General features: G+C 30.8%; 3 protein-coding genes across 5 annotated transcripts; 2 read left to right on the plus strand and 1 right to left on the minus strand.

Moving 5' to 3' along the window:
* Positions 1 to 259: 259 nt before the first annotated feature.
* LOC114190358 (DNA repair protein XRCC4-like) lies at positions 260 to 4,011 on the minus strand. Its single transcript, XM_028079207.2, has 5 exons — positions 3,789 to 4,011; positions 3,540 to 3,682; positions 3,302 to 3,430; positions 1,946 to 2,068; positions 260 to 846 (listed from the first exon to the last, which is right to left on the minus strand). The coding sequence occupies exons 1-5, from the start codon at positions 3,940 to 3,942 to the stop codon at positions 610 to 612; spliced, it is 786 nt and encodes a 261-aa protein (XP_027935008.1). The 5' UTR covers positions 3,943 to 4,011; the 3' UTR covers positions 260 to 609.
* Positions 4,012 to 13,276: 9,265 nt separating this feature from the next.
* Positions 13,277 to 18,177, plus strand: UAH (ureidoglycolate amidohydrolase). Its single transcript, XM_028082194.2, has 12 exons — positions 13,277 to 13,550; positions 13,658 to 13,743; positions 13,990 to 14,064; positions 14,239 to 14,367; positions 14,976 to 15,062; positions 15,232 to 15,434; positions 15,512 to 15,614; positions 15,896 to 15,987; positions 16,058 to 16,120; positions 16,301 to 16,541; positions 17,317 to 17,357; positions 17,788 to 18,177. The coding sequence occupies exons 1-12, from the start codon at positions 13,368 to 13,370 to the stop codon at positions 17,898 to 17,900; spliced, it is 1,416 nt and encodes a 471-aa protein (XP_027937995.1). The 5' UTR covers positions 13,277 to 13,367; the 3' UTR covers positions 17,901 to 18,177.
* A 3,861-nt stretch (positions 18,178 to 22,038) lies between these two features.
* LOC114191762 (TPX2 (targeting protein for Xklp2) protein family) lies at positions 22,039 to 25,535 on the plus strand. Of its 3 annotated transcripts, none has more exons than XM_028081143.2 (7): positions 22,039 to 22,347; positions 23,130 to 23,709; positions 24,097 to 24,185; positions 24,310 to 24,403; positions 24,484 to 24,555; positions 24,678 to 24,788; positions 24,968 to 25,450. In XM_028081143.2, exons 1-7 carry the CDS (start codon positions 22,289 to 22,291, stop codon positions 25,052 to 25,054), a joined length of 1,092 nt encoding a protein of 363 aa, XP_027936944.1. In that variant the 5' UTR covers positions 22,039 to 22,288; the 3' UTR covers positions 25,055 to 25,450. The 3 variants fall into 3 exon arrangements, with proteins under 3 accessions (XP_027936944.1, XP_085531795.1, XP_027936939.1); XM_085675669.1 differs by having other exon boundaries at positions 22,040 to 22,347; positions 24,923 to 25,261; XM_028081138.2 differs by having other exon boundaries at positions 22,048 to 22,347; positions 24,990 to 25,535.
* The last annotated feature ends 914 nt before the right edge of the window (positions 25,536 to 26,449 follow it).

The raw sequence follows: 26,449 nt of genomic DNA on the forward strand, positions 1-26,449 counted from the left end.
GTCAACCCAAATTGTTGATATACTTCAACATGTTATTGGTCCAAATGAAATTAAACTTAGTACGTTAAATAAAGTTTTGAATTTAAAATTTGAATTTTTTGGGTGGTTATCAAGATATCTTTCAATGTAAACAAAATCAATAATATATTTAAATTGGATTTTCCAAGCAAATCTGTATTCAAACTTCTCACGTAAACTAAAGTTTGAATTCTAAAAATAACAAATAGGAAGAAGTATACCAATAAAGTAACGAAACAAATTTCTTAAGAAATTAGTTATTCTAACTAAACTTATAAGCAATTAGTATCAATGTTTCGACTAAATAAACAAAATATCAAAATATTTCTATCGTAAAAAAAGACTTCGTAAGAAGCTTAGTTAGCAGTGGCATGCAACCTTGAAGCCGGTGTAATCTTTGACATTGAACATAGAACCTGAGAAGTACACAAACCTGTACACTTGACAAAACAAAGGTTTACAGTGTTCTGCATGGATTTCGAGGCATATTATATTGGATAACAAGGAGCACATCGTGCTTATCTTTAGTTAACTAATTTCTGTAAAAATGTCAATTTCCAGATGGAAATAAACTCTTGCTTGCTGCAGATGTCATGTCCGTTTAGTTCTTTTTGTACGAGAAGGCTTATTTGCCACGACAACCGATGAAGAACTAGTAATGTCCTTTTGAGGATCTTCATCACTTCTGTCAAAATCACTTTCTTCACCAAAACTCTCAGTTTTGTCTGTGTCTTCCTCTTGAGGATATTTCTCAGTATTCTCTTGTTTTGACAGCTTATCCCGAAGCTCTCTCAGTTTTGATTTCTTAGAATTTAAAACCCTCAGAAACTATAACAAAACAAAATGGAAGGTCATCCTTGATTGTTGAAACTTAGAAAAAAGGGAATGCAAAATTAGTAACAGTACATGTATGTAATGAAAAGCATTCAAAGACAATGAAGAAATTTCAATATTAACTCAACATCATCCTTCGGCTAGTTAAGTTGGCCTCGATAACCAGGTATTGGTGAAAGAGGTGCTCTACTCAAATTAAATTCCTCAACCCATTTATTTATTAATTGTGTTTCCATTCATGACTATTCGAACAAAACAAAAATAATACAAGTTGTCAGGAACTTGGTACAGTCCTTGTCCGTGGTAAACTATTTTACTATCTTAAGAGAATGGCCTTCAGGCTGTGATTTAGGCATTGCCACAGAAAAATATGAAAAGAAAAAGAGAAGGTTTTGGTTTAGGAAGTGACACTATTCAGTACAAGAAGTACATTAATCTTTAGTCTCAATGTTCAAGTTTTTGTAATCGTAAAGGACAACGTCATAAAGTAAATATTTTTAGTTGAGTATTTGTAGAAACTTAATGAAATTATCTACAACCTAATCAAGAAAAAGGTACCAAAATACTTGAGATACAGTATAAGTTTTTCAGAGAAAACTAATTACATCTATGTCATTTATAACCAATGTGTGGTGGTCACAACACAAATATTCTACAGTTACATTGTTACATCTGACACTTTTCATAGCCTGAACAAATATTGGCAGAAGGCTCGTATACTATGTTAGTATATTTATTGTGACATCACCTAGTATCTAATTTATACTAAAGGAAAAACCATTTAAGTAAAAATGTGGTTGCCGAAAATAGAGGAGCTCCAAGTATATTTTAACAAAAAATATATCATTGTTGAAAAGAAAGGAAAGGAAATTTTAAGGGAAACAAAAAGGCTAGCATGGAAAGAGATATAGTAAACAAGACAACACAAGTTACACCATGCCTCTGGTGAACTATATATTTTAACATTTCAAGCACAAAATGGTTTCGATGAACTTGTGATTTGGGAATTGAATATGCCATCTTGGCACAAGGCTGAGCCATGCTATTGCGGATTTACAATAAAACAACTAAAATCTAACAGTTAAGAAGTTACCTTTGAATAGATTTCAGATTCAAATTCAAGCCTCTCATTGGCAATTCTCTCACTCTGGGCTAAGCATTTCTCAGCTTCCACTTTCATCTTGTCAAACAATTCATTTTCTCCGCCAACTTTGCCCTGTACATGGATGTAAACAAACATGATTAATTGTGATGTTCGAAATTAATGGAAAGGGAAGAGGGTCCCAGGTACCCACTGCTGGTCCTGAGAACTTTAGTGTGCAGCACAAACTGATAAAACAATGTCCTTCTAGTCATTTAAATATTGCTCTTCTATATTTTTTTTGCAAAATAATCCATAATAATTTCATAATCAAGATTTTTTAAAAAATTCAACAAAATTTAGGAATAATTAGTTTTGAAAAAGTTCTTCCAAAGATGCAATAGTAATAGGAATACGAATAGTTAATATGTAAGTTATACATGCATTAGGGAAACAACTTTTAGATGTTTGCAACGTAATTTCAAATCTTGATTAGAAAAATTGTTTAATTCTTTCAGTACTAAAAGCAATCCAAAAATATCCTCAGGTACTATATTGCTCAAATTATCTTTTAAATAAGTCAATTAATTATCTACAATATATAAAAAATAATGCATCATAGAAGACTCTTTAGTAGACCCTTTTTTGGCCCCCAAAAATTGGGCTGTGGATTATGCTCAGGGCCACCATTGTGTACCTACACTATTCCTATACTATTCAGGGTTTGAATACATAAGTAAGGCTGTTACCCATTTTGTTCTTAAGGAAAGGTGATATTTTAACTTCACATAATGATTCAAGAAGAAATCATTTGTTGTATGTACAACACTATCCCTCATAGAGTCACGCAGATTATAGAAATCTGAGCAAAATAAGACTGAATAAGAGTTTATATCCTTCCTGATTCAGTTCTAGCCATTTTATCTGTTTTGCACCTTCTCAAGATTAGAACCAAGTTTTTCTACAAGCAATAATGCTTGTCAGTCTTTCTATAAACAATGATTCCTCACACAGACAGAAAATGTAACTTGAATCAATGACAAGGGAACAATGGCGTGCAGACTTTTGCAATTTCATCCTGTCTTTCCTAAAACAAAGAATATCATAAATGACAAGGCAGCCTTTTACCCCCACTTTCACCCGATTGAAGAGTCCTATTTGTTACCTCTCAAATCATCTCGTGTGTTTAGATTTTCTACAAGTTGCTATAAGTGAGGATATTCAAGACATCACTAACATAATGCGCATTATAAACAGACAAACATAAAACAGACAAGTCAATGCCACACACATACACAGCGAGCCAGAAATTACTTGTATAAAGAACACATTAGGGCAAAGACATTGCACAAGTTAAGCAGAATTTACACTTATGTTTAAGTTCGAGCCCATGAGAAAGTCCAATATTTCTACATTACTTTTCTTAGAATCAGGAGACAGCAAGCATTTCCATCTCCAGAGCATAGTTATTCCTTCCTTTTCAAACGTCCACGACAACTGCGACATTCATACCAATTACATAAACGATAGAAAAAGTAGCAAACATATATTAAAACACCAGTTTTCAAAGCATTAACATGGATAAGAGTGAGTGAGTAATAATAACCCTCTTATGGCCATCACCAGCATCGTCAAAGGCATAGACAGAGCCCGGTTGTTGAAGCCCCAAATAGCGCTCAGACAACTCCAGGTATTCTGAAACTGCGAGGTCCCACTGAGCAGCGCGCTGCTTCACCTCCTCCTCCGATGCTTACAATTAGAAAAAGAAAAAGAAAAATCAGAACTTGAAGATTGTTTTTGCACGAAATCGGAAATGGGTAGCTGAAAATGAGAAAAAGAGCGAAAAGGGATGTACGGTGGCAATGCCAGGCGGTGAGGCCATCGGTGACGGCAAGGTGGAAGTGGGTGCGAAACCACGTGGCCTTCACGAAAATGGGTTGTTCTTTTGCAGTGTGAGCGTTTGGAATGAGAAGCTTGGAGCAGGAGTACCTCTCTGTTTCCTTCGCCATCGATGCCTTTGCCCTGCACCTCCACCTCTCTGTGTCTCTCTTCCTTTGTCAATTTCATCTTTCTAGTTTGACTTCACATAAATACACACCAAAATTTATACATCTTTGAACTGTTTCTCAAAGGAAAAAAAAAAATCTACATACAAAATCAGTTTTAGGTTAATTTACTGAAAAGATTAATTTTATTTTTATATTATCGCTCTGGATCTGCTTTTTAAAAAATTATAGATAAGAGTTAAGTGCGTTTTGTGTACCCGTAATTTTAAAAAAAGTTGATTTAAATTAATATAAAAAAAGAAATTAATTTTTTATAAATTAACCTCAATTTTAACTAATATATAAAATAAAAATCAAATTATAAAATTATAAATTAAATTGTAAATAAGTTAATGCTAATTTACAAAAGAAGTTCATTTCATTTCTTTTTTCCTTAAAAACATAAAAGCAAATGTTAAAATATCAAAAACAAATAGATTTGTTTATTTTTTTAAACGAATTTTTTAAAAGTAAATAGATATATTTGACCATATTTGAAGATAAAATTTATATTATTTGTCTTAAAAGATCGAAAGGTGTAAGGAAAGAGATTTAGGTCTTGTTCTTTTCGGTGAATCTACTAATTAAGAGGATCGGAAAGTAAGACATAGAGAATGATCACATTGTTCTCTTTCAGGGATTGTTAAAAATTTTCATCCTACTATCCTTGAAGAGATTAGAAGGTAATAAATAAGAAATTACCACTTTATCCTCATTATATTTATTGTTAATAAATTTTTCAATAAAATTTTGTTTTCAATTATTTGTCAATCATTTAATAAAATAGTAAAAAAAATAATTTTAATGTATTGTAGTATTTCAATTTTGAAATGTTTTTTGTCTACGTGTCATATGAAAATATTATTTACTTTAAAATTTTTAGACAACTTAATTTATTAATATTTACCAATTTTATTTTTTTAACAAATAAATACATATAATTTTAGTTTTAATTTATTAATAAGAATAAATAAAAATTTTATTATTAATAAACATCTAAAAATCTAAAAGTTAAAAATATATAAACAATATATAATTCTATAAAATTTCAAGAAAAGAAAAAAATTTATTAAAAACTTTTTACCTATATTATTAACAAACATAATCAAATTAAAAAATATCTTCATATCAAATAAACAAAAAATTTATACTTCAAAGACTTAAAAACAATAAATATATATATATATATATATATATATTAAATAAATTATTTTTTATGTAAACATTAAATTAATAAATATCAAATTTAATTTCATACCAAATAAATTTCACTATTCATTTTTTTATAAATAATTTTTATTATTTTACACAATCAATAGAAATTAAATAAATTATTCTAAATGATTTATATAGCGTTTTATATTACTTTTAATATTAGGGATATTTGATAATCTCATTTTTTTATCTATTAAAACTTTTTTTTAACATGTCACATAACTCAATTCAATCACAAATTTTCACAATTTCACTCTCTAATATACTCTAAAATCACTTCCTAATCCCTTAAAAAGAACAACATCAACTTCACCCTCTAATCCTTTCCATCTCTTCCTCTCCCTCTCATTTAAATCATTAATCTCAAAAGAACACAGCCTTATGAAGGTGATATTTATGTTTTTTTTTTTTTTATGGATGTGGGAGTAATAATGGAGTGGATTTGAGAGTAATGTTTGTGAAAGTTTAGGAAGAATTTGACTGATATGACTAAAAAAATTAAATTTAATAGATGAAAATGTAAAATGACCTAATTGTCCTTGGTGTTAAAAAAGTATAATAAAATGATATTTAGGTAAATTGTAATTAGTTTTTCATATATTATTATCATAAATAAAAATATTATAAATATTTATTAATTGAAAGAAATAATATTAAAATATATTTGATTTAGAAAAGGGAAAATGCATGGCTTCGCAGAGTTAGAATGACACACAAAAATAGTGAATGGAATGAAATAGATTCCACTGAAAACAGAATCGGTTAAAAGGGAGAACGCATGGTTTGACAAAGTGCATGGCTTGATATAGTTGGAATCGAATCCAACCAACACTTGATAGGTTCCATTGAAGCATCTTATGGTTCATTTATTTGGAATGAAATAATGAGGGTAATATTGTACAATCAGTTCAATCACTCTCTAATCTCTGCATGCCAGATGGATCAGATGAAATCACATATCTCTCACATTATCATTGTGTTTCGCTTTCAAATCTAAAAAAAAGAATACAAATATTCTCCAGATTCATCACTTTCTATCGTCTATGTAGAGTAATCACCTAATCACCTACATAAGATAATGTTAAAGATACTCTTTGTATTGAATATCATTACCACACTACAAGCATGGAAGCATGGTCCCGACACAACCATCACTAGCCACCAACCAAACTACGCAACACATATGCTTAAGAGGAGCATCGTACGAACGTAGTTATTCCGCGTGATTTAAAACGAAGGTCATGGACAGTGTAATAATATTAAGTTTCATATACAGTAAATCGTCACATATCTTTTTAATTTACTTGGATTTAAAATATATATTTCTATAATTACTCTCTTACAAATTCTCTTAAACCAGATGAAGCAAACACAGAGAATGCTCAGATACCCATCCATTTTGAACAATATTCCGCAAAGCAAACACTGCGTAAAAGTTATATATGTTTAATAGCTTTTTAATACGATATCTTTCTATTTTTGTTTTTCTTTTTTTTTTTTCATTTGGTTTCATTTCTTTTAAAACCACTGAGTTGTCATAGTAACATTGTCGAATATTTTTTTCGGACTGCTATCATAGTAACGGTGGTGGTTGTCTGACTAAGATTACACATTATTAAGGATTAACTCCCTTTTGTTTACCAATTAAAATGGTACAGTGTTTATCATATATTTTCTTTTAACTTATTTGTTTTTAAATACCATGTGTCTTAACTAATGAAACACTAAAGAAATAAAAAATACATCATTCTTCCAGCATAGATATACCATTCATTTGTTATTACTTTTATCATTTTTATTCATAACATTATTTTTTGCCATTGTATTCAAAACATAAATTTATTTATAATTTAATACATGTATCGTACTTGATTGTATAATTTAACTTGTAACTTGTTAGATTTAACCAACAACTTATTAATTAATTAACTAATGTAATCAATTAGGTATAACTAATTTAAAGTTTCAAATAACGTCATCTTAGACCAAATTTAACTCTAAGCTGACATGCCAAAATTTGGCAATTATTTATTATCAAATGAAATATTATTAAAATAATATATATATATATATATATATATATATAATATAGAAATTAAATTAAACTCATTATAAAAAATTAAACTATAAGAAACATAAACAAATTATAATTATTATTATTATTATTATTATTATTATATATATATATATATATATATATATAACTAAATAAATACATAAAATTAAAACATTAAATCACTTAAATAGTTTTCTATAAATATAAGTTAAATGAATTAATTTGTCAACACAATATTTTTCTCGCGAGAAACATTTGAAATCTTGATTTGTACGTTTACAAAAATATAAATATTAATGTAATCTTCTTTTAATCTTCTTTTAAGATTCTAAGGAATCACTTATTAATTTAAAAAATCAAAACAAACTAAATTATAATTATTTTTCAACCAAAATTTTCAAAAGTACTCATTCAAATCGAACTCCAAAACATAAATGACACTCATATAAATTTAGAGTACATAAAAGTCTACATCCCTAAAAAAGTTGAAAAAATACTAATATATTCAGCTTGACTTCCTCTAAAATTATCAACACATTTAACTAAACTATGATAACTTATAACTGCATATCAATATTAAGTCAATTACCAAATATCTCTAAATAAAATCATATTATCCTCTTAATACATTAATGGTTAAATCATTTTTTTTAAGGTAAGATAACAATACATTAATGGTTAAATCATTCCAGATGTTCCCATTTTTGTAGCGAAATCTCAAGTAGGTCCCCCATTTTTATTTGACTCAATTGAGTCCCTATTTTTGAAAATTCGTTGCAATCGGTTCCTTTCCGTTAGTTGTCCGGTAACGATGCTAATTATGTGCCACGTGTTAGCACATGGTTTTTTTTAATTTTTTTAATTTTTTTAAAATTTAATTTTTTTTATAATTTAAAAAAAAAATTAAAATTGCCACGTGTCGATCTGACATTGTGCCATGTGGCAGAAACAGTGTGATGTGGCAGTGGCAGTGCCACGTGTCACTATATTGGATGTCAAAAGTCTCAATATAGTCCTTGTATTTGTTATTTTGTCTTAATTTAGTCCCAATTTTTTAAAAACTGAATCAATTTCATCCCTATATCAAATCTAATTTTTATATAAATTTACAATGGTATTTTTATTATAATTGATATTTTTAACAAAATTAAGTTTATTTAAATGTATATTTTGCATTGAACTTTATTTAAATATTGTTTCAAATATTTATATATCAATAATTTATAGACAAATGTTAGAATTGTTATAATTTTTTTTGAAAATTTTTATATTTGAATTTATAAAGTTTTTATTTTTAAAGTCACTCTAACATTTATCTATAAATTATGGATATATAAATATTTAAAATAAAATTTAAATAAATATCAGTGCAAAATATACATTTAAATAAATTTAATTTTGTTAAAAATATCAACTATAATAAAAATACTATTGTAAAATTTATATAAAATTTAAATTTGATACATCATGAAATTGATTCAGTTTTAATAAAATTGGGACCAAATTGAGACAAAATAGCAAATATAAGGACTACAGTGAGACTTTTCATATCCAATAGTGACACATGACACTGCCACATCACATTGTCTCTGCCATGTGGCACAATGTTAGATTGACACGTGGTAATTTTATTTTTTTTAAATTATAAAAAAAATTAAAAATTAAAAAAAATCAAAAAAACCACGTGCTGACACGTGACACATAATTAGCACCGTGTTACTGGACAACTAACGGAAAGGAACCAATTGCAACGAATTTTCAAAAATAGGGACTCAATTGAGTCAAATAGAAATGAGGGACCTACTTGAGATTTCGCTACAAAAATGGGAACCTCTTAAATGATTTAACCTACATTGATTTATTGGTAATAGTGTACATATATTACATGATGCTAATATGTTGTTATGACCTTAAAAATAAATAAGGTAAGAAGGAATGTTTAACTTAATTATTTACAATTACATTAATTAATTACAATAATTAACAATATTAAAATGTAGTATTAGATACACAAATATAAAAAAAAAATTGTTTCTAATTATGAAATTAGGGAAATTTGAAATCTATCTTAGTTTCTCATATTCGAAATCATTCACATAACTACATTAATAACAACCACTTTAATTTTTTTTGTCTAACTATTACACACTTATTTTATATCTTTTACAAATGCAGTCAATTATTATAAGAATAATTGATAATCTAAAATCAAAGTAATTAAATCTTGTTATTAGAAAAAGCATTTTGAGACCAACTCATTTATGTAAAAAAAAAAGTCATTTGTTTTACAACTTTTACTAGTTAGAAAGAAAAACATATCTAAATATTTTTTTCGGACTGCTATCATTGATTTCTTAAAAAAAATGTCTAAGTTTGACAAACTATGATTTCTTTGTTTTCAGTTCTTACTAGCTAATTTTTGTTGTGATAGGAGAAATTATACAACTATTTGAGTCTGATTATTTCAATTCGAGTCTGATTATCTCTAAAGTTAATACATTTTTTTTTAATGTGAATAATAACTATCTTCAAAATTTTTGGATGAAATATTTTAAAGACGACTAGCAACATATATTTTTATCGTACAATTAAATTTTAGTCCAAAAGCTCAATTAATATGAGTAGAACCTCCGATGGATAAAAAATAGGCTACAATAAATTTTTTACTTAATCATTTTAACCTTAACTATATTAAGTTTTTTCGTTGTACTCATTGTACTCTATCCAATTTCTCTCTTCATCATAGATAATTTGTCTTCTATGAATAAAGAATATTCGACAATTGCTGTTAGACAGTACTATCAAGTAGCTGGACATTGAATTGATATTCACGACTCTTTTATTACTTTGATTTGGTAATGATTGTTCATTGATTGCACTTTACTATAAAATACATTACATTAAGTTGTGTCACCGTATATTAAGATTCCCTAGAATTTTGTGAGAAACATATAAATATCATTGTCAGAAATATATTATCACACAACGTATATAATAGTAACAACCGTGTACACAATGTTAGATTCGGATATGTATAAATTACGAGAAGAAAAAAATATTTACAAATATTTATTTAAAGTGTTTGATGAAAAATAATTTAATAAGTTTTTATATTAATTCATTATAATTTTTTCGATATATAAAATAAAAAAAGAAAAAAAAAATTAATATGTACTGTCATAAAACAAAATATTTAATAATAATAAAATAGAATAAAAAATATCAGATTTCTATCACTCATTCACAAATGAGTTTGAATAACATGAATATTGTAAAGTTCCAACTTGAAAATAGTAACCTAAAAATTAAAAGGTTGCAATGATTTAGGAAATTGTCAATATCTATTTTTGTCCGGATAACAAATAAAAATTTTGATTTAGAAAAAGAATACAAAAAAGGTGAATTTTGAATTGAGTATGAATATATATTTTTAACTTTAATTTTATCTTATTATTATTTCTATTTCTTTATATATATATATATATATTTATTTATTTATACATTTATTTTTATTTTTATTATTTTCGTTTTTTTTAAAAGAAAAAAAAATAATAATAATATGTATAAAAAAAATGAAATGAAGAGTGGATTGAAGTCAACGTGTCTGAAACTGTTGCACATCTGCGGACCCTTCCACTCTCATAAAAAAAAAACGTTGATCTTTATATGTTACCCAACTCTTAGGGTTTTGGCACTTAAAATGAAATCTTGAATATTTGTGTGTTATAGTGGTACCCATGGCAGTCATAGCAGCAAATCTCTTTTAAAACTCGTTTCTTTGTTTGGTTCATCTTTCCGTCACGATTTTGGTTGTGACAGAAACATATCAGCAAGTTGATTTATAGAAGGAACACAGAGAAGGAAGATAAGGCCATCAACAAGCTTTTGTTGGATAATGTGACAATCAAGTTCTATATGCTTGGTTCTCTCATGAAAAGTGGGATTCTTGGCAATGTGAATAGCAGGAATATTGTCACAAAAGACGATGCATGGAGTGGGAACAAAAAAATGCTAATCCTAAAGAAGATATTGAATCTATTGTAGTTCAGAAACTAGGGATACCCATGCGCGATACTCAGTCTTATAAGAAGATCGTAAAACAGTGGTTTGTTTCTTAGACTTCCAAACAACTAAAGAGGTACCTAAGAAAACACAATATCCAGAAATAGAGCATTTGATAGTGACACATGTTGCCCAATCAGAGTAAGAAAATGTCTGAAATAAAGATACTATATTTTTTATTCTATTTTATTGTTATCAAATATTTTATTTTATGATGGTACATATTAAGTTGTCTTTTTCCCCTTATATCATGTGACTTTGTACTCTATGTATTGGACAAGTTTCTAATAAATCAGTATGAAAACTCTCGTTGAGTTGCTCTTCATCAAAATCCTCTTGTTGGTATTTGTGAGTATTTTTCCTTTTCATGACTTATACTTATCTAAAATGGTATCAGAGCCATAGTTAAAAAAGTCTATCATAGCAAGATTTTTGTTTCTTAGACATTTATTCCATCCGCTATCGGATCGCTATTGGACTACCTATTTCTAGACCCACGCATGGGATGTATATACCTCGACGTGAAGGGGTGTGTTGGAAGTCTTATATCAACAAGAGATAAGATAATTTCATAATATACAAAGTGAAGTGCAAACCTCATCTTATAACCAAATCTTGTGAGGTTGAGTTGGGCTTAAAGTTCACTTTCTAACACAGAAAAAAAGAAGAAGTTAAGATGAATTAACTTTTTTTTTTAACTCTTTTAATTAGAACAATACTAGATATATTTTATTACACTTATTATTTTGTAATTCCCATACATATGAATTAAACCAGTCGTCAATGTATTACTTTCTTAAAACATTAACATATTATGACAAGTATTGTTGGGAATCCAAATGTGAGTCTAACGCATTGAGTAAAAATGAGAAAGTTGAGCATCATACAAGAATGAAAACCCATAAATCTATTACTTTAAGCTTTTTGGGCTAAGAGTGATGTCAATCTCTTATGTGTGGGTTGGGCTCATGCTCATTGGTGTTGTATCTCCTCGGTGATCCTCTCTCGAAAGACCTAATAGTGGTATCAGAGTCTGGTTCGTGTGGTGATCGGCTTAGGTGAGACCCTGTATCAAAAGTCTTTCTGACAATGTATTAGTTAAGTGTGTCCCGTTAAAAAAAATAGAGGTACAAAAAAGGGGTACTCGGTAGCAGGGGCAACTCAAGAGTTTGGAAGATCTAAAGCAAACTTAAAAAATAAGGTTTTTTCATTTAAAATTTACTTTCTAAGCTCTTTTTGATGTAAAATTTGTTTATTAAATTGTCATGATTAATTTTATTTAACATTTATTTTTTAATAGATAATCAGGCTAATTCGTCTCATCTTTCTTGGAATATTGTTACTTGGAACATTGTTAATCTTAAATAAGTTTTTATTATCTTTAATTTTGAGAGACTCTTTCAACTGAAACAACTGACACTGAAATTGTTAATATTATCCTAATCACTAACTATTTCTCTTTCTCTATTATTGTTTTCGTCTATAGCTATATTGTTATTATCTTGTTCATTTAAAGAGCTTCCGTATGTATTTTCTACTTCATTTTTCTTATCTATTTTTATAAATTTATTTATAACTCCTTTTTGTGATTAATTTTTTTAGTTGAACATATGATATAAAAATATATAAAAATATATAAAATAAATAGTTGCCTTATTCATTGTGTTTTAAAAAAAAAATTCTTTATAAAACAAAACCGTTTACTCTTTTGATTTTGAAAACTTCTCTTTTGACATTTTTGAAAGAAAAGCAAACAAACAAATTGAACCATATATTCCAGTACTAAACATCTGTAAAATATGTAATAAGGAAAATGTTATTCTGTTTTAGTAATCGAACCATATGCTCCCGTACTAATAGAGATATTTTTATTTTCTGAAAATCTCTTTGGAGTATCATGAGATAGTAGGTTTGTGGGGCTTATGTTATTCACTTTCACGAATCAGGAGTGATGTCTACACGTGAATGGGCACAGAACACGTGCAGAGGAATCCTTTATTACTGCCGATGAGGTAGGTGTGGCTGCTGATAGCAACGCCAATTAATACCTCAAAAAATGGTTCACTCTGTGCTCCTATTTCTGCTTCTCACTCTCACTGCTGTTTCTGCTCAGCAACATCAATATGATGACCCTTCTATCACAGCCACCATGGAGAAATTTTCTGGCTACACAATCAACGAACCTCACTCTTTCCAACTCACTTCACTCTCCGTTGATGCTCAAGCTCTGCAGAACCAGGTACTACTCCACTTACCCAACTGGGGTTTTCGCTTTTCGATTTTTGGTCTTTGTTTTTTTGGCAGTGATGATTGTTTATACTCTTATTAATACTGTCTTGTTCTTAGATTGACGAGCTTGCAGCTTTTTCTGACTCACCTGCTCCATCAGTGACCAGAGTCTTGTTCACTGACAAGGATGTTTTGGGTCGCAAGTACGTGAATCAAGTTCCATTTTTCTTTTTAATTTTATTACCATGGCTGGGCTGTATATTTTGGTTTGTGGTATCGTGGAAAAGAACCATGTTGATGTAACATTGCACAAGTGCAGAAAGGAGGTGCAAGTGTTTTTCTTTTTGTTGTTCTTCTAAGTTTACGTATGGATAAACAATTCAATCTTATGAAGATATGCCTTGAGCATAGTCTGCCATTATGGACTTTTTACTCGTCTTTTATTGTAGGTATGTAAAAACCCAGATGGAACTTGCTGGTTTATCTGTGAGAGAGGATGCTGTTGGGAACATATTTGGTCGTTGGTGAGTGTCTGATTGTTCTTCAAAATAAAATAACATCTAATCTCAAAATTTTTATTTTTATAATTTTCTCTCTGATATTTGACTGGGTCGTCAAGCACATGTGAACCTTCTATATCTTAGTAGCAGCATTCCTGTAATTTACTAACTACAGCACCGCCTTATCGCTTTATGCAGGGAGGGCCTCGAGCCTGAGCTTGCTGCAGTTGCAACAGGTTCGCACGTTGATGCCATACCATACTCTGGAAAGTATGATGGAGTTCTTGGTGTTTTAGGCGCCATTGAAGCCATCAGAGTCCTAAAAAGGTTTCATTTTATTTTATTTTCCTTATTATTTGTAGAACTTAATTGAATGTTCAGAATACAAAAGTGTTTAATTCCTGTCTATCAACACATTTAATTCCTAATGTATTTCCACTGTCCTGGTGTTCTGCATTAGCCTCTGCAGAAGTTAGTTCAAATAGATACTCATCTCTTTCAGTACAATAATTTTAAAGTTCAAACATTTTGGCCCTAGAGACATTGAATCAAGATAAAGCTAACTTGTATTTTCCATTTAATAAGTTACTACAGTCTTTATGACTTTAGTTTTCTGTGGTTTGATGAGTTGATGCTTGACCAGAACAGTATGAATGGATTTTTTGTGTTGTGGATGACTCCATGTTAACCAACATAAGCATGTCTGTAAACTATTTTACAAAAGACAGGAACAAGTTATGCTCTGGCAATTACCGAAATATCAACTCATACAACTGGAGAGAAATGAGATGTTCCACAGATAACTAATTCCTTGTATTTGCTTATATGCATGAAAGGTCCAAATTCCCGAGATGAGACTTATAATGTACAATCTTTGGTTATCCACTTTTTTTCGGAGTAGTGATGTTTGCGATATTGATTGTAAACCTTCACAGGGCTGGTTTTAAACCTAGAAGATCATTGGAAGTCATATCATTCACATCAGAAGAACCAACACGCTTTGGGATAGGTTGCTTGGGAAGGTCAGAAACTGCGTTTATGTATTGTCTTCGAATAGGATTCCTATTTGTGGTGATTTTTGTCAACAAATCCATAATTCGTTTTTATCCTCTGGTGTTGTCTCACTAACATGATAACCAAACTACATCCCATATTCTACTTCTAGCTTCATCATTTGTTACCTTTGTGCAGCCGCTTATTGGCCGGGAGTGAGGATCTTGCAAATGCTCTAAAGACAACAACTGACATTCAAAACATATCATTCCTAGATGCTGCAAGATCTGCTGGGTATGGGAAAAATGGAGACGACTTATCCAGTGTATTTTTAAAGAAAGGAACATATTCTGCTTTTATAGAACTGCACATAGAGCAAGGACCAATTCTGGAAGATGAAGGTACACATCTTGGAGCTAACATAACCTTGAAACAGCCATAGCTTCAATGATCAGACGTAATATGTTTCTTGACACAGGTATATCTATAGGCATAGTTACTGCCATTGCAGCTCCAGCAAGTCTAAAGGTTGAATTTGAAGGCAATGGGGGCCATGCAGGCGCCGTCCTTATGCCTAACAGGTGTGTTCCATCTTAAATTAGATATTACTCTGTGACATTACACCCTTATCCTTTTCTGTCATCGCAGTAACTTGAACTGAACATGCAGATATAATTTTTCTATAGTTTTCAGATTTTTTTATGTTGTTCAATATCTTTCCATGGTTTTTGAGAGACCAAATAGTAACATCTATCTTTTGAATCCATTAAATTTTCTAGTCCACTATTTTGATCTCTTTTGAAATTGAAACTTCTTAATGGACAAACTCTAATGCTTTATATATATATATCCTTTTGAGCAGAAATGATGCAGGTCTTGCTGCTTCTGAATTAGCCCTGGCTGTGGAGAGGCATGTGCTGGAATCTGGGTCAATTGATACCGTTGGCACTGTTGGTAAGTTATTATTGAAGTGCCTTAGTTAATCTAGAACTTACATTTAAACTAATCTCTCTTATTTTACAAGGAATCCTGGAACTGCATCCTGGAGCAATCAACAGCATCCCTAGCAAATCTCACCTAGAAATTGGTGTGTATTTATGGGACAACTTCAGTTGTACCTGCATTCTTGCAATGTTAAATTACATCTGATTTTACCATACTATAGTTGTTTACTTTTTCTTTCACTACGTATGGATAATTTCAGTTGCTAATTTATTATAATCATTCATACAAATATTTTGATTGTAATTATTCTGTATTGCCATAGACACAAGAGACATTGATGAGGAAAGAAGAAACAAAGTGGTGGAGAAAATTCATCAATCAGCAATTAAAATAACCAAAACCCGTGGTGTCAAGCTCTCTGACTTTCGTGTCATCAATCAGGATCCACCGGCTCTTTCTGATGAAGCTGTCATAAAGGCAGTTGAAATTACAACAAAAGAACTAAACTTGACAAGCAAATTGATGATCAGTAGAGCCTATCATGACTCATTGTTTATGGCCAGGTAATACTTGAGAGAGAGAGAGAAAGATGACAGTTTATTTTACTAGAGCAGATATTATTTTTGTATGAAGTGCCCCAAAATATCCATTATTAAAATTTTCAAATGTTGAAATGGCGTAGGACCTAACTAAGAAAAAGGTTGTTTTAAAGATTCCGTGATTTCCATGAACTGGGGGGTACTGCACTATTCTAATATTTCTTTCTCTTTATACAAGGACTAAACCTTGACCATAATGATAATCAGAATGGTGACTACATGGGAGGAAAGAAAAAATAAGGAGAAGAAAGTCTTGTTTTGAGCATGATAGTGAATGGATTGGATAAGTTATTTGGGCTCACAACTTTTCTCACAATTTTTACTTGCACATAAACTGTATATATTTTAATTTCATAGAATATTGGGATTCTTATTATGCTTGGAATCTTGTCATGTTTTTGGACTTGTTGGGGTGGTCTTAGTAGTAGCATTACACTGGTACTTGACCTAATTATGTCTATAATTTGGTGCTTAGTCTTTTTTTTTTTTTCTAGCTTCACTGCTTATTGTTCTAATCTAATTTCATACATTCAGAATAATATTATTGAGAGCCTCCCGTCTCTCTTTTCCTCCTATTGCCATGTACAAGTTTAATGCTTGCAAACATTCTGACAGCAGTTGAAAGATCTCCATTAGCATAATTTAATCCAATTATATTATGTTATAAGAACACAAAAAAGGGTTTGCTATTACATGAATTAAATATCTGCTGCTCATGTACGTCCATTATTTATTGCAGGCTGTCTCCGATGGGCATGATTTTCATTCCTTGTTACAAAGGTATTTACTTTTGTTATTGCGAACCACTTGCACTTTCAGCATTTCTTGTGCAATTCATAGCTAAAAGAAAGGGAACAAAATGTAGTTTGTGCTCCTCTTATAATTATTTTAAAGCACCAAGTAGAGCTCTAATCTTGTGTAAATAAACACCTAATGAATGAACTTAGAATTCAGAAACATATATAATTTTTTTCATGTTAAGTTAGACATGGCAAAAACACCCATATTCATAGCCTTTGATCCCCACCCCTATCCTACCATACCCAACTTTTGTCGGTCTCAAACTCAAACTTGACCTTATCTTGTTGCCATACATTCACATGCATCATTTCCAATTTGATGGAGCCAAGTAGGGATATGAAAAAAGAAATGTTTCTAAGAGCTTCATAAAGAAAAGAATTTGTCAATATTCTTTTTCTTGCTTTTGCAGGGTACAGCCACAAGCCTGAAGAGTTTGCCAGCATTCAAGATATGTCTAATGGTGTACAGGTATTGGCGCTCACCCTAGCTAAATTGTCCAGTCAGTTACATCTTCAGAAGTGAGTTCGTGTGAACTATCATTGTTCAACAAAAACGTAATTTACTTCTTTTAGACTCTTGACTGTTACAGCTTACTGATTAAATAATTTAAAACTTAATTCCCTCTTTATTCTATCAAGATGATGGGTTGAACAATTCAATATGAAAAGTGGGTTTGTAAACAGTTTTTACTGTTGTAAGATGATATTTGCCTGCTTGTGGAAGGACTCACAGCAGTGAATTTTACTTCACCAAACTGCTCAAAAGACAAAAAAAGAAACTACTGATATTGTAGAACCAAGTTGCATTGCATATACCTCAACCAGAATAGCCTTTTTAAATTTTAAATAATTGGACCACTTTGTGTGGAGACAAAAAACATCTTACTTTTCTCAATTGTCCATATTGCGTCTTAAAATCCCACCCGATTACAATAGTTAAAACAACTGGATTCAATAAATAAAAGTGGGAAAAATACATATTTTTAGTTTGGTAGTTGGAATAGCCCTTCATGGATCCTTTGAGTGAGAAAATGATATTGTGGGTTGTAAGATCTTCCTCAAGAAGAAGGAAGTTCGTAAAGTAAGGATGAATTTTAGTTTCGCTCATGCCTATGTTTATTGCTTAAACTATGGAGAGATTCAAAAGAACAAACCGCTCATTCTTCACTCTCAAATTATGAATCAAAACTCAATCTTGACGTGGGAAGGTTTGTACCTACTATTTTGTACTTCAATTGACTAAGATTGTGATTTATTTGACCTCTAAACCATTGTTTTTTAATGTACCCTTTATATTCTTAACTTACTACTGTTAAACTAATAATGACTTTTCAACAGACAAAACAGGGTAAAGCAATTTTAACTCACAAATGAACACTTGCTCATTATTTCTTTTGTTAAGTTTCTTGCCAGACGAATAAATGAATGCAAATTTTTTCGTGTGAAAATCTAGCTATTATTTCAACTAACATTGGTTGCTTTTTCAGTATCCATCATTTTCTACGTGATGGAGTTGTGTGTGAAGTGCATTATTAATATTTAAAGAATACAATGCACGCACTTCCCTAATGAAAAATCAATGCTAACCGAACAACAAACGTGCACTTCCCAGGAAAGCTTTGCTACTTTTTCATGCATATGCTTTGATTAAAGCTTCAAGCATTCGTTTGAAAAAAACCACAGCCACGAAATTCAAATTTTTGTCCGTTATTTGCACTAGATGTTAAAAAAAATTAATTTGCAATGATCCAGGACTAAAGACAATTCAAAAACTCTGGTTGAACTCAAATTCAAAGAGTAACGTCTTCAAGTTCAAAACTTGAATGAATTGATAAGAATTTAATAAATTATGGGAGGGTGTTGGGCATTTTTCGAGGGGTTAAGCAGGAATAATCATGGATAGGATCTAAGCAATGCATTAGATGGGATGTCTTTTCTCTAATTGCTTTTCTGCAAAGACATTACCATCATGATTAGTGATCCTCACTGGCAAAATTAATTAGTATTTTAAATCATCAGCCAGATCATAACTACTCCAATTTATTTATGATGGAGATGCAACGTTGAAATGATAGAAACCTGATTGAACAAGTGTATACAAACAGCAGAAATCACTCTCTCTTTAAACTAGTTTTTGGAATTGAGTTTGATTTCAATATAAATTCTAAGATAGAAAATCAAACCATAGCTATAAATGTTTAGTCCTTTGAATTTCATATTTTTAAATTTTCCAAACTTTAGCACAAGGGTAATGTGTTGAAAATCTTATCCTTATGACTTGCTCTACAATAACTTGAATTTGCGTTTCTATGTAGTTTATCTAATTAGGCAATTTTATGTGATTTCTCTTGTTAGGTAAACTTTATTCCATTTTTAGTATTAAAAATCGGATATATCTACAAATTTAACCGTGAGAACAATCCTTAAGTGCAAATGATAACTAGATAGAACTCTTCTTATAGTGGCGATTCTAGGATTCATGACATCATTCTTTAGTAGAATATACTCATTTAGTAATGAATAAAACTTTGTAGTATGTATCCAAAAGGGAATCAGATCCTTTGCCACTCTTATACACGTTATGATGCAATTCTATATATAAGTGAGTTGTGCATGATGTTTATATGGAATTTAACCAATTTTTTTTTAGAAAAATAAAACTTATACTAGAGATTAACATTTTTATATACGAGGGGACCATCTGTTGATTGTTGACGAATTTTATCAAGCACCTGTCAAACGTGTCCTTCAACTTCCCAATTTATTGTTTGATTTATACTTCATCTATAATCCTAATCTTGATTTTAGTAATAAACCTAAACTCATTTTGTTGCCTTTGAAAAAAAAAATTTAAATCCTAAGGTTGTGTTCGGTTTTTAACTGGGTGATTCAACGTTGATTTAAAAAGTATTATTTTTATTTGGTTTTCGACCAGGTTTATTCTCTTTCAGTAAAAAAACAAAATTAAATAAAGGATCCACGTAAAATTAAGTTTAAAAAATTATTTTTTTCTAATTTCAGGTATTGAATAACGGTATTTCTATTATTCCAATAATTCTTAGATAAGTAAAAATGGTTGGGATAACAACACATCAAGTAGGTTGGATATTTTATTTTATCTTGAAAATTCAATTTGGAATGGGAAAACAGAAGAAGAAAAAATTTTCAAACTCAATTCTACAAAATTTCATTTAAATTCAAATTAAAGTTGTGAACTTTAATGTAGCATTCAGTAATTTTTGTAACTAATGACTTCGAAAAGGGTTATGCAAAAGTCTATGAATTATGAAGTTTTGTGGTAAAGAAATAGAAACGAAAAGACCCAAAACACCGAATGTACAGAAATATCCAATTGTAAAGACAAAAACGAGAGGGTGTTTGTCTATTTGATTAAACATTGCACTATCAATTATTATAAAGAGAAAGATAGGTGAAGACAAAAAGTATTTGGTAGAATATTTAAATTTGATTTAAGGGATTCGTTAATAATTTTATCCAGTGGCTTAAGAAAAGAATTATTCACAATACAATTGTTCCCCACAACAAAAGTGGATGAATCCAAATTCAAAATTGGAAAGGCGAAATTTAACACCGTTAAGAAACGGTGAGTGACCGACGAGGCTCATATAAACGCGCGACAACACAACATACACAGTACAGGACAAAACTCAGGCATAAACTCAAACTCAAAACACAACTCACCAATACAGTTGCATTATTTCTTTCCAGATCCAACTCATAATGTGAGTCATTCTGCTCTCTTTTTCCATTCCTATTCTTCAAAATGCACATTTTTTTCTATCTGAGATCCTCCTACTCCCTGTTTCTGTGTCTTCTTTATTTTATTTTATTGCTTACTTTAATGGGTTGTTCAATTATTTCTTTTATACTTTTCTGGGTCATTGACCCTTTGGGTTGATTTTCTTTTGAAATCGGGCTCTGTTTGGTTGATGGGAAAAAGATTTAAGTGAAGGTTTACTTACTTGTTGAGAAAATGTCTAATGTGGCTGAGGAAGAAGAAGGCAAATCTGTTTACATGTTGAATTTTGGAATTCGCTTTTTCTTTATTGGTTCTCTATTGCAAAGTATAGATAATTCAAAGTTTGAGTTTTTTCCCCTCTTTTTTGGGTTTTGGTTCTTTTCCTGGGAAGCATTTTGCACCCAAATCTTTGCATGTTTTGATCCAGTTTTGGAAAAATAATTTATCCATCGAGATTTAAACTATACCGTTTTTGCTGTAACTTCAAATATATACTATAAACGATCTTCACGTGTGATCTATGTTTATATTGAATTTGTCGGTGGACACCGTTTATGTAAGATATTCTCTTTATTGATTTTGGAGTTTGAGAAAACTCAATGTATTTTAATTTCTCTAAACCACAGCATGTTTTCCTTGGGATGATCTTCGTGGTTACACTTAAAAAGAAAATATTCTGTCCTATTCTTATTCTCCTTGCTTAACACCCATCTTTTTACTTGCACATATGATGTCTTGTTTATGATATACTTGAGTTGTTGATTTTTTAACTATTAGAGTCTTAATCATTGATTGAAGACACCCACCAACCAATTTGATGGCTTTCCTTTTGCATGCTTTAGTTTTTCTTGAGTGCTTTTAAGCCTGGAATTAGGTAAACAATTGATTCTATTCCATATGATTATGTTAAATAATGCACATATGCTTTCACACAAAAGAGACTTGTCATGCTCATTTCTTTAGTTTTAAAATAATCTTTTGCCCCCTGGTTTCACCTTTTGTAGTTGAACTCAACGATTAAGGATTTTAGAGAATATTCTCATCTCGCCTTGTGTTTATTAAATTTATAAGTACGTTTAGGCATATGTTAGTTGTAACAGTGAGTGTCAGAATGAATTGTGGTTGTAGTGAGGAGAAGATAGTTCTAATGAATGTTTCCAGGAGAGAACATAGTTTCAAGAATAGCATCTAGATATTCTCCTAATTATAGGTACAAATTCAGATGTGTAATTGTAGATAAGACTTTTTTATTTGATTGTTTTAGAGAGAAATTCCTCTGAAAGGGTTTAGTGCAAACCTTTTGTGGGTTAAATTTTCTTATCTTTCTATCCAAAATAGGTTCAGGGTTGACCCCAAATTTTTTGTGCCTTGGGGAAAACTGATAAATATTGTTCTTTGTGTATTTTATTTTGGTTGCAAAAACACCAATATTTCTCTCATAATAATTTAAAAAAAAAAATTGAATAGGAGTTAGAGCAGGACTATTGAATCTGTTTTGGCAGATTGCAAATAAGATTTAAACAATTTTAATTTCAGAAAACTTCTTTTAGTGGGTGCATCAATAATAGGAATATTTAATATTATTTTATAAGTTATGCATGCATTAGGGAAACAACTAAATGTCTTCAAAGAATTCAATATCATAAAACTTGATTTTGATTTAATTGTTAGAATCTCTCAAATGAACTTTAATTTTTCAAACTCAATTTCACCATCAACATCATGAGAATTATCATATTTTAGATGAAGATTTTAGATGTTTGTAATGTAATTTCAGGTATTGATCAGAGAATGAACTGAGTCTTTCAATACTAAACGAAATCCAAAAATATTATTATATGTATTATATTGCGCCCCTTCTCAATTAGGCATGTACTTATTTTTCTGTTATGTATGCCAATTGTAATAGAGAACTGTAAAACAAACTATCCTGATTATTTGTGACATTTCAGCCAACTCAATTTATTTAGTTTTCGCATTTCTTTGCTATAGAGCAATGGGAATAGAAGATACAGATATTTGTATCATCAAGGAGCCAGATCATGTCGTAGTATATTCGGATGGCATTCCCCATGATTCAGGTCATGAAGCTGGAGGTGACCATCACAATATTACAGAGTCTTATGAACAAATCAACGAGACAACTGAACATCATAGTTCAGAGGAAAGTGCAAAGGAGTATGAGGTGAAGGAATGCACCACAGAAGTTTCTGTTAAGGTCTCTGATGTCAATAATCTTAAAAAATGCGAGGAGAAGTTAACATCAGATTCTGAGGATGTTGTCAGTGAGAAAAGTTTTAAATCCCACAAAACAAGGGGTAAACACAAGCCACGGGACACTGTGAAGAATGGATCAAGACCTCCTGCTGGAAATACTGGAAATATTCATAGCAGGTGTACAGGTAGTGCCCAAATCAAGCCCACAATTCCACAGCCGTTTTCCTTAGCAACCGAGAAGCGTGCTTCAGTTGGAACTCGTCCTGCTTTTGAAGAAGACAACAAAGCCAATAATGAGAGAAAATCTTTAAATAAAAAAAGCGTGTTATCTCCCAATATGTTTAAACAGAATCAGGTATATGCTGATATGTTAAATTTATTTCCATCTTTAATCATTGTGATGTCTTTATTTATATTTGTGGAAAGTTTTAAAAATAAACCCTTCTATCACTGTGCTTTCTTAAGTATATCATCAGGGAAGAAAAACTTTTTAAGTTTATATATTATCTCTTGTATATTCATACAAAGTTCAGAACCAGAGAGCTTAAACTTTTGACGTCTAGCCCATTAAGAGGTTCTTCAGAATGGTAAAATAGTTATCTTATAAGGATTGCTGCAATTAAATGGAATTAAATTTGGTTTGACCGAGTCACTGATAAACTGTTTATGGTTAGCTTTTGTCTTGTTACTATTTATTCACAGTTAGTCTTAAATCTTTTATTTTCTCTGCTTCCACTTGCAGTTGAAATCTCCTTTAGTTTCAAGAAAGCCATTGCAACCTGATAACAAGAAGCATCCTGATGAGGATGATGCTTGCTCCGTAACTTCAATGTATCCTCTTAAAAATGTTTAAGTTGATAAGTATAAAATTCTCATGTCATGTTTTTTCTTATTCTGGCAATGGGTCTACTTGCTTTAGAATTTGAAATTTCTATTACTACTTGACCATGTAAAGAACCGGAACTTCTATGCGGTCAATCAAATCCAGGGCAACTGTTTCTTCTGCTCCTGTGTTTAGGTCCACTGAACGTGCAGAAAAAAGGAAGGAGGTAACAACCTGTGTATTAGTTAGCTTTGTTTGAATAGGTTTTCCTACCTCAAATTGATATGTGCATGGTCCCTTAAATAGTTTTATACAAAATTGGAGGAAAAGCACCAAGCAATGGAAGCTGAGAAGAATCAAAGTGAAGCAAGGACCAAGGTGCAACACTTTATCCTGTATATTCAAAACTTGGGAATACATCGCCATTTTGTTACTCCTTTCTTTAAGAACATAGTTTGTTTTCTCACTCCAATTCCTTCATCAATTTCTAAACATTTAAGGAAGAGATGGAGGAAGCTATTAAGCAGCTAAGGAAGAGTTTAACTTTTAAAGCAAGCCCTATGCCTAGCTTTTACCATGAGGGGCCTCCTCCCAAGGTTGAGCTGAAGAAGGTATGTACTGTTCTTGTACTTGTAATGGTATCATGTATGGGGCTCAGTTTAAAAACAACAATGTTGTGTTCATGTTAAGCTCTAGAACTAAATTTCAACAGTGACTGAAAAACTGCTCATTATAATTGTGAAAGATCTAATTACATAGACATATTTTCAACTTCTGTGCTTGACAAAAGTTGAGTATTATGTCTGGGTCAGCTACCAGCCACGCGAGCAAAATCTCCAAAGCTGGGCCGGCAAAAGAGCAACAATGGTGCAGTTAATTTATCTGAAGGGGCTAAGGAGAAAGGAGCTGGCATCAGGAGAAAGCATCAAACACTGAAGACCAACAACAATGATGTTAAGAGTGATGTGAATGACTTATGTGACCCAAAAAACAAGCTCAATCATATTGAAGAAATTGATATGGCCAAAGTAACTGGACAAGCAGACTTGGAGATTGGCAGCCAGTGAAATTTTCAGTGAGATTAGTTCCTCATTTTTCTAATTTATGTGTATCTGGGAACTGTGGTCTTGTTTCTCCCAACAAACATGTTTTTCCTTTAACTTATAAGGCACTTGCTGCTGTGTGCATTGCGTAAGTAGTAAAATGTTTATTTGTAATTTATTCAAATTATTTGTAAATTTAAATCCTGTTGCTCATAAGAGCAATTTCAGCATTTGTTTGTCTGCCTGAAGTCCAGGATCAGATTGTTTGAAGTCATCATTAAATAATGCTGTTCGATTAGCAGTAATTATGCTTCATTGTTGCCATTTCTTTTGCTACTTTTTCTCGCATTAGCAAAGCTGTTTTGGGGTTTTAGTAGAGTAGTGTACGAAAGATAAGATAGTGCCATAGCTATGATTTTCACCTCCAACTTTATGGGAGTATATGGACATCACCAGCAACATAAAGGAACCTTGTTTAAAATTAAGATGATCATCGGTTTAGATGAACAATTTCCTTTCTTTCAGTGACATCACTGACATTTGCATACTGTGGCCATAATGCCAGAGGAATAACGTGCAACTTTGCTGAAGGGTCAAGTGCTTTCTGCCTTTAGGTGGGACATTAATGTCTAGTCGTTAAAGGTAGAAAGCAGAAATAAAAATATTATGTCTATTGCTTGTATGGTTTTGTTTTTGCACGGCAAAAGAGAAACCCTTTTGAACAAAGCATACCCCATTTGTAAAAGCAGCACTTCTGGTCTAAGGGATGCTGCTTCCATATCGATGTAGTTTAGTTTGTGGAAGCATATTCTAAAACCTTGTTTCGTTGTAGGATTTTCTGATCAAGAATAGTTTTCTTGGGGGGTCAAACAAGATTTGTGTTTGATATTGGTACAATTATTGTACTGTTACAATGAGTAGAAGTGGTAAAATACAGAGTTTAAATTATTATTTTTTTAGTATGAATTAAGCACGAAAATTTATTTGCCTGATAGAGTTAAATCTAAATGATGAAATGTCTAAGTATCGTGTGACCAAAAGAATGTCTCAATAACAAACATTTTTTAACATTTTTTTTTTCAGTAGATCCTTTATACCATTAGTTTAAGAGCAGACAGTCTTAGAAAGAATTTAACGTTTTTGTCGCCTGCAATTGTGAAACTCCTTTAAATGATGCGAACCTAAAATGAAATTCGTTAGTGCTATATATAACTTACTTTAACAATTTC

This window comes from Vigna unguiculata, chromosome 7 (assembly GCF_037176805.1).
Source record: "Vigna unguiculata cultivar grain cowpea cultivar isolate G323 ecotype 2 chromosome 7, ASM3717680v1, whole genome shotgun sequence".
In the NCBI taxonomy this organism is placed as follows: Eukaryota; Viridiplantae; Streptophyta; class Magnoliopsida; order Fabales; family Fabaceae; genus Vigna; species Vigna unguiculata.

Coding starts and splice junctions, on each gene's coding strand:
- LOC114190358 (XM_028079207.2), bottom strand. CDS start 3,942: ATGGCGAAGGAAACAGAGAGGTACTCCTGCTCCAAGCTTCTCATTCCA. Junction 3,431..3,539: donor CTGGTGATGGCCATAAGAGG/GTTATTATTACT, acceptor TGAATGTCGCAG/TTGTCGTGGACGTTTGAAAA. Junction 2,069..3,301: donor GCTCGAACTTAAACATAAGT/GTAAATTCTGCT, acceptor ATCCATGTACAG/GGCAAAGTTGGCGGAGAAAA.
- UAH (XM_028082194.2), top strand. CDS start 13,368: ATGGTTCACTCTGTGCTCCTATTTCTGCTTCTCACTCTCACTGCTGTT. Junction 14,368..14,975: donor GCCATCAGAGTCCTAAAAAG/GTTTCATTTTAT, acceptor AAACCTTCACAG/GGCTGGTTTTAAACCTAGAA. Junction 16,121..16,300: donor CAAATCTCACCTAGAAATTG/GTGTGTATTTAT, acceptor GTATTGCCATAG/ACACAAGAGACATTGATGAG.
- LOC114191762 (XM_028081138.2), top strand. CDS start 22,289: ATGTTTCCAGGAGAGAACATAGTTTCAAGAATAGCATCTAGATATTCT. Junction 22,348..23,129: donor AGATATTCTCCTAATTATAG/GTACAAATTCAG, acceptor TCTTTGCTATAG/AGCAATGGGAATAGAAGATA. Junction 24,186..24,309: donor GCTTGCTCCGTAACTTCAAT/GTATCCTCTTAA, acceptor GACCATGTAAAG/AACCGGAACTTCTATGCGGT.